The sequence below is a fragment of the Chrysochloris asiatica genome, unplaced genomic scaffold, assembly GCF_000296735.1.
Source record: "Chrysochloris asiatica unplaced genomic scaffold, ChrAsi1.0 scaffold00058, whole genome shotgun sequence".
NCBI lineage: Eukaryota > Metazoa > Chordata > Mammalia > Afrosoricida > Chrysochloridae > Chrysochloris > Chrysochloris asiatica.
This window is the reverse complement of record NW_006408576.1, coordinates 3,706,668-3,715,105: the sequence shown is the minus strand read 5'-3', so window position 1 is coordinate 3,715,105 and position 8,438 is coordinate 3,706,668. Positions and strand designations below refer to the sequence as shown.

The 8,438-nt window shown below is 38.9% G+C and overlaps 1 protein-coding gene across 1 annotated transcript in view; it reads left to right on the top strand.

Annotated features, from left to right (window-relative positions):
- Positions 1 to 8,438, top strand: part of PXDN (peroxidasin homolog (Drosophila)) — a 222,611-nt gene that overhangs the window by 128,679 nt on the left and 85,494 nt on the right. Inside the window, exon 7 of the mRNA XM_006863963.1 lies at positions 2,564 to 2,733. Within this exon, the coding sequence (XP_006864025.1) occupies positions 2,564 to 2,733 (170 nt within the window). The remainder of the gene's footprint in view (positions 1 to 2,563; positions 2,734 to 8,438) is intronic.

The window sequence follows — 8,438 nt, the reverse complement described above, 5'->3', positions numbered from 1 at the left end:
GCTTTAGGAAAATATCACATTTATCTGTGGATTCTCAAAGGCTCCGTGTATTAATTTAATATATAAAATGAAAGCAATTTGCCATAAACTGCCAGTGGCCTCATTTGTTACTTTAGGGCCTATAAGGCCTCGAACCTCTGACCAGTCTTATATGGTCCGCAACAGCTCAGTATGCCCTTTCCCCTGTATCTGCTCAGGAATTGTTTAATGTTATCTCCTAGCATCACCACAGTCCTCATTTATCCTCATCCATCCTGTCTGCACTTTGGCCCCAGGGATTTCCGAATGAAACCGTCTCAGACACCAGAGGAAGAGAGTAGCAAAGTTGCCATATTTCCTTCCTTTGGTACTCTCAGCCACTGTAAGAACTGGATATGCTCTATATAACTGGTTTTATGTGTTCTAGTTCCTCCACTCTTATCTCTGTAGTACCGTACAAAAATTGAGAGGTTGTTTTATTTATCAATGCATTTTGGACTCAGATGGAACTGGTTCAAATACTAGGTTCATTGGCACTGTTTGAATGCCCTAGAGCTGGTAACTTATCTCTCAAGATCACAGTTTCCTTATCTGAGAAATCATGATACATTGAGGTTACCTAATATCTGCATTAAACTGAATAGATTCTTGCTGTATGTAATTGTCAGGTAAATGTTTCAGTAGTGGACTGGTTTTTTATCTACCATTCTTCTCAATGTCCTGGAGAAACATAGATATCTGACTTCAGTCCATCCTCAGACTCCTCTCATGGTGTTTCTGCTATGAGTCGGTTCCGACTCCACGGCACATAACAACAACAACAACAACAGTGTGAACTTAAGGAGCGCTAATGGCAGAGTAGATAAAGTGTTCGTCTACTAACCAAAAGGCTGTTCCTTGGGAGAAAAATGTGACAGTCTGCTTCCGTAAAGATTTATAGCCTTGAAAACCCTTAGAGGCTGCTCTACTCTGCCTTTCGGGGTTGTTATAAGTCAAAGGGACTCGGGGGTAATGATTGGCAGCAGAGGCATATCTAGGGCATAGCAGGCATGGCATGGCATGGATACCTCTTGAAGGGATATCACTGAGCAGTTTCTATTCCTCATAGCAGTTTCAACTGCCAGCTCTGTGAGAGATCGTCAGCAATTTAAAACCAATTGCCATAGGTACTATTTTCTGTGGACACCCTTCTGGATAGAGGTAGAAGTCATGTAAATTTATGAGTCTGTGAGCTGCTAACTGAAAGGTTGGGAGCTCTAACCCACCCAGAGGCACCTTGGAAGAAAGGTAGGTCTGGTGATCTGCTTCTGAAAGGTCACAACCAGGAGAACTCTATGGTGGTGGTGGTGTGCCGTGGAGTCGGTTCCGACTTACAGCGACCCTGTATAGGGTTTCTGAGGCTGTAAATTGTTACAGGAGTAGAAAGCCTTATCATTCTCCTGTGGAATAGCTGGTTGTTTTGAACTGCTAACCTTGAAGTTAGCAGCCTGACTCATAATCACTAAGCTATTAACTCAAAGGCATCTGGGTGGGGTGGTGAATTTAGTGACTGGAAATAGCCTAAATTCTAATCTTGACTGCCACCTTAGCATTGTGAACTGGTGTCAGTTACTGAATTTTCCTGGATCTCATTTTCCTAATCTATAGAATGAAGACACAGGGAGGACATACCTTGTAGTGGTTTTGATAAAGAGTTAATTCCTATGAAGCTCAGATGACAATACTTGCCATATAATAGCTGTTCAAACAGTTAGCTGTCTGTTTCTGGGACTCCTCCTCTTCCACTTTTTACTACTACTGCTTCTAAGTTTTTGTTTTTTTTCTTGACTGAAGAAATAGCAATCGTTTCTAATGGTGGAAAGAAAAAAAAAAATTGCCTGCGTTTTACTTATTGTGAAGTAAGATGTCAGACTTCAGCATGATTTTCACCCTGAAGTTTCATTAGAAACTTGCCAGGAGACTTTTAACTGTGTGTGATGATTGTCTCATGGACTGGCTTAGAAGTGAATCCTAACCACTAGATGTAGTGCTACTGTAATGTTGTGTTTTATATGAAGTGTCAGGATTAAGTGACCTAGTATGCAGTAATGTAATTCTTATGAGGTGACAAGAGTTTAATAGCAGTGATCTTTGTTGTTAACGTTGTTTACACATTACTGATTTGTATGACTGGCTCTTGTCCTATATCTCATTCATAAAAATTTCCTTAGCCAATTCAGTTCATATCTGCTCCTTGTTTTTGAAATTAAAACGTGTAATATTTGAACACTCATTAATTATAAATTGCCTCATTCCATTTTGAATTAGTGTTACTCATGATTCCACAGCCCCACCTTTGTACTCTTTACTGAGGTACACATCTATGCTTAATTTCTGTAATCAGTCCAAGATTTCTGAGAGTTGGACTGTGGTTCATGTTTTGTTGTATTAAACAGAATCTCATCTCAATGTCGTCTTAAAACCAGTAGGTCTCAAAGTGAAATATTTTATTCAGGTTCACTTGTGAGTTTTGAACCGGGAGACCCTTGTTTGTCTAGGATGCATTAATATCTACTTCTCACTGTCTGCCTCTTCCTTTTCAAAGGCGATTGGACTCAAATGCACTTCACTGTGACTGTGAAATCCTGTGGTTGGCAGATTTGCTCAAGACCTATGCCCAGTCTGGTAATGCGCAAGCAGCAGCTACCTGTGAATATCCTAGAAGAATCCAGGGAAGATCAGTGGCAACAATCACCCCAGAAGAACTTAATTGTGGTGAGTAAGCCCTTGACGCCTTCCCAGGCTGAAGTGCCAGCTGGAGATGAACTCTGCAAGGAATCTGGGCTGACTCTCCTTTTGTGTTTTGGCATTTCTGACATGGTTTTAACATGTACAGCTGTCTCTTCGACAATCATTTGTCATGTCCTAGAAATAAAATTTTGGTTGGGTCTGGACAAGATTTGAGAAACTCTACTCTATAGTATCTGTTGTTGTTATTAGTTGCTATTGAGTTGGATCTGACTCAGTGGCACCTTATATATAATAGAATGAAATGTTGTCTGGTCCTGTGCCATCTTCATGATCGTTGGCATGTTCAAGACAATTGAGGTGGCCAGTGAGTATTTTGAATGCCGTTCAACTCAGGGAACTAACTCATCTTCCACAGCTATATTGGGTAGTATTCTGTTGGTGATCCATAAGGTTTGTCAGTAGCTAATCCTGGTGTGGCGCTGTAGGATCAGTACTGGAATGCTAACGACATGGTTGGTAGTTCAAACACACTGCTGCTCCTTGGAAACCCTATACAGGGTCACTGTGAGCCTTAACAACACCAGTTTTCAGAAGTAGATTACAAGGGTTTATTCAGTCTTTGTCTGAAAGCCATACTGAAATTTGTCCACCATGTGTGACTCTACTGGTATTTGAAATAATGGTGGCATAGTTTCCAGCAATGGAGCAACACATAACCTATCACAATATGGAAAACTGACAAATGAACAGTGGATTTACTAGTTATATTGCCGAAAACATAACTTTTCTGTGCCTCACTTTCCTAATCTGCAAATGAGGAAGGTAATATCTAATCTGCTCTGAATTATAGACTTCAATAAATGGTAGCTACTGGTTTGGCTCTGTGGGTTAATGTGCTGGACTGCAAAGTCACTTTGAACTGTAAGGTTGGTGGATCAAGTTCACCAGTTTCTCTTCGGAAACCCTATACAGGTCGCTATGGGTCGGAATCAACTTGATGGCACTTAACAACAACAATAACAACTAGAATTAGCATACCAGTGTCCTGGTATGGTGCTGTGGGCTAATGCTCTGGACTGCAAGGTTAATTTAAACTACAAGGTCAGTGGTTCAAACTCTGACAGAGTTGCTAGGAGTCAGAACCAACTTAACCACAATAACAACAGCAGCATACCAGTGTCATTAGATTAGGTTGGTAGAGTCATGGTGTGGTGCAGTGGGTTAATGTGCTGGACTGAAAAGTTGGTTTGAACTTCAAGGTCGGTGATTCAAGCTCAACAGTCACTCCTCAGAAACTCTATACAGGGTCATTAAGGGTCGGACCCGACTCAATCGCATTTAACAACATCAATATGAATAATGTTATATAAAGGGACATTCTGTTTTTCCTTTACAGACTTATATCACAAAGAGCACTGGGGGTGCCAGGCAGCTTTCTGGACTTGATCATGCCCTATTGCTAAAGTATTTATAAGAAATTAATTTTACTTTTGCTAGTAAATTTAGATTTTAAGATTTTCCTGCATTATAAGAAAATGAAACAGGGTGTCACTGTCTCTCTTCACTCCCTTATCCTTTCTATACCACCAAAACAGTATGCTTAAAAGCTGCAGCTGGCTGACTAAGTGGTGGTGCTAGAAGTCAGGATAGTGGATACTCATAAGTGTTGGGCCCGGGCATGGAGACTGACTTGAATGGGCAGAGGGAATCTTGTTGGGACTTGGAATTGTTCTGTGTCTTGAACTGAGTGATGGTTGCACAGAGATATATATAGTATGAAATGTTCACTGAATTGTATGATCTAGATTTCTGAACTTTGTTGTGTGTATATAACTTTAATTAAAAAAAACAAAACAAAATTAAATTAGCTTGCATTTCTCAAGGAATGGTTCAATTTTTTTCTTTTCTCTTGATGCATTTTCCCGGTTTTTTTGGAAAAGTTTTTTAGTTCTTTATCATAGTATTATTGCTATTTTTTTTTTTATACTGGAAGCAATATTAATTAAAATTAAAAACCAGAAAATCCCATTCATAATCCTAATAATAATGAAACTACATTTGCCATCATTTGTATTCCCTTATGTTGATATGTAAGGTGCTCTCATAGCATACTGGATTACAAACTGGGTTGCTAACTGAAAGGTCAGCAGTTCTAATCTACCAGCCGTTCTACAGGAGAAAGATGAGGCTTTCTCCTTTGGAAACACTATACAGGGTCGCTGTGAGTTGGAACTGACTTTGTGGTACACAACCACCCTTCCCTACTATTTTGATATGTAAATTTGACTGATTTTAATAATGCTGGTTTGGCACTATTAGGATAAGCTGTCCACTACAAGGTTGGTTTGAATCACAAGGTTAGCAGTTCAAACTTACCAGCCACTCCTCAGAAACCCTATACAGAGTTGCTATAAGTCAGAATCAATGTGACAATACTTAACAACAACAACAATTATTTTAACAATGTAAACTATCTAGGAATTGTCCTATAATACATGTGTTTCTTGGAGCCCTGGTGTGGCAATGGAGAATAAGCACTGATTGCTAACTGCAAGGTTGGCAGTTCAAAACCACCAACCACTGCTCAGAAACCCTTATACAGGGTCTCTATAAGTCGGAATGGACTTGGCGGCACTGAACAACAAAACACTGATGGCAAGGTCAGTTTGAGCTGCAAGGTTTGGTGGTTGAAACCTACAAGCTGCTCCTCAGAAACCCTATGCACTTAACAACAGTAGCAAGTTGGAACTGACTTGACACCACTTTAACAACAACATGTATTTCTTGTGTTAATGTCTGTATAATCATCAGTTTTTGATTGTTGAAAGTGGTTTTGCTGTTATAAATAATGATTGTTGTTTTGTGATCATCTTGGTTTACAAAATTCTTTCATTTGGATTTCACAAGAGTGAAAGTGCTAAGTCAGAGTGTAAATGTGTATATCCCTAGCTTACCTCTGATGCTTAAACTAATTTAATCTGTCATATATAATGGTCTTAGTTTCCCGGCACCAATATTGGAACGTCTTCTCTTTTTAATATCAGCTTTTCTGTATAAGCCTTTCTTGCAATGTTGCATGAAAAGTTATAGCTTCCTTTGTTTCATCTTAGCTCTCACTTAATCAGTAGGAATAAAGGTGCTTTGTTTTGTCTGTCAAACAATATAGCCATACAGTAAACTGGAGCATCTAGCAGGACCCAAGTTTTAAGTACCGTTTTCTACATGCCCCAGCTGTTCTTTTGGCCCCCTGCTTGCTGCCCGTCTTGCCATTTTGCCTCTTTCTGGTGTACCTCTTTCTGGTGTGTACCTCTTTCTGGTGTGTATGAGGTTTTTATAAGCAGACTTTCCCCAAAGATTCCCCTGAATTAACATTTTAAAGAGGACTAAATGGAAAACTAGGATGAATGGGATCATTTAAAATGCAAAAAAGATGAGCATACACCAGGAAAAAAAGATGTGACCAGCCAACAATTGAGTTCCCAGTACTAGGCAGGAATATCATTTCTTCTTTTACTGTGGTGAAAATATACACAACAAAACCTAACATCAATTCAACATTTTCTACCTGTAATGTCACGCAGTGATTGGTTATATTCTTCAAGTTGTAAAACGACTCGCTCTATCTTTCCCCTAATTATTCCTCTATCATTAATATAAAAAGGAGTTCTGGTGGTGCTGTGGACTAAGAATTGGGCTGCTAACTGCAAGGTCAGAGGATCAGATCCACCAGCTGCTTTGAGGGAAAAAGATGAGGCTGTCTGCTCCCATAAAGATTTCCCCCTCCTTCCCACCTCTGGGAACCTGAATACTTTTTGCTTTCTGTGCATTTGCGTAATCTTATTAGTGAGATCAAACAGTATTTGACCTTTTACAACTGGCTTATTTTGTTTAGCATAAGGTTTTCAAGAAATCTGTTGCATAAGTGCTGTTCAGAGTGTTCAAAAGGGAAAGTGTCACTTTGAGGACCGATGTGTGTCTGACCCAAGTTATGATATTTTCAATCACTTCCTATGCATGCAAAAAACTGGATAATTAATAAAGACGATCACAGAAGAATTGGTGCCTTCGGATTATGGTGTTGGATAAGAATATTGAATATGCCACTGATTGGAAGAACTGTGGTGAGAATACTGCTTAGAGACAAGGATAGTGAGATTTTGTCTTACATACTCTGGACAGATTATCAGGAGAAAACAGTCACCGAAGAAGGACATCATCATGCTTAGTTAAATGGAGAGGCAGCAAATAAGAGCAAGAACCAGTGCGATAGATGAACACAGTGGCAGCAATAATGGGTCCAAACAACAATTGTGAGATTGGCACAGATCTGAGCAGCATTTTGTTTTGTGGTGCATAGGATTGCTGTGAGTTAAAGCTGACTTAACAGCACCGAACAACAATAATGATTTCAAGGTTCATATATCTTTGGCATGCATCAGGTCTTTCAAGAAGGCTTCAAAAAGTTAGTGGGAAAATCCCATTATATTTCTAGTCAAATTTCCCCGAACTTTTTGAAGTCTCTTTGTATTTTTCTTTATAGTTGAGTAGCACCCATGTGTGTATACCATATTTTGTTTATCCATTCATCTGTTGATGAACATTTTGTTTCTACTTTCTGGCTATTGTAAACAGAGCTGCAATACACACTGGTATATAGTTTTCCATTTACCTTCATGATTTGATTTAATTTCTCCTGGATAAATGCCTAGAATTGTAATTACAAGATTAGCGAGGGAAATTTATTAAACAAAGTCGAATGGAAGAAATAGTAGAATACAGTGATCCTAAATCTCTGCATATTTGTTTCTGCTATCTATTCCTAGATAGACAGACAATGTGATGTATGGTGGGAATAGCATGGGTGTTTGGGTCACTCAGACCTACATTTGAATTTTAACTCTGCCTATAGTTAATTGTGTGACTTTGAGTCTATATATACATATATATACACATATACATATATAAGGTGTTCTTTTTATTAGTTTTCTCAGTTATAAAGTTGGAATAGTCTTAAAACTATTTGCAGAGTTATTGTAAATCAATAATGCATGTAAAATTAATAACACGATATTTGACTCATAAAAAAATACAACAAAACGCATTGCTGTCAAGTCCTATGTATTTTATTATTATTGTTACTATTTTGCTTCCTAGAATTGTTACAATCTTAAGCCTCTATAACATTACTTATTCTGGCAAGCTGAAGTGATCTGAAATTTTTGTATTATGGGAAATATGCAATATTATTTCTATTTTATTTGTAAGTATTCAATTTTCTACAGTAGACTACAAAAGGAGCAATTGTAATTGATGGATGTGATGAATGAGTGATGCAGAATTTCTAAACTTATTGTGGTTAGTTGTCCTTACCCCATTCAGGATAAAGGTGCTTTTTCCTCCAGCTCGCAAGAGTGCTAACTACAGACCTAAGATGAGTTTCTCCTTGTTGTTGTTGTTGTTAGGTGCCAACTAGTTGAGCCCAACTCATAGCGACCGTATGTACAACAGAACGAAACACTGCCCGGTCCTGGGCCAACCTCACAATTGTTGCCATGCTTGAGCCCACTGATGCTGCCATTTTGTGAATCCATCTCATGGGGGTCATCCTCTATTTCTCTAACCCTCCACCCTACCAAACATGATATACTTCTCCAACAACTGGTCCCTATTGACAATGTGTCCAAAGTATGAGAGACGAAGTTTGGCAATCCTGGCCTCCAAGGAGCACT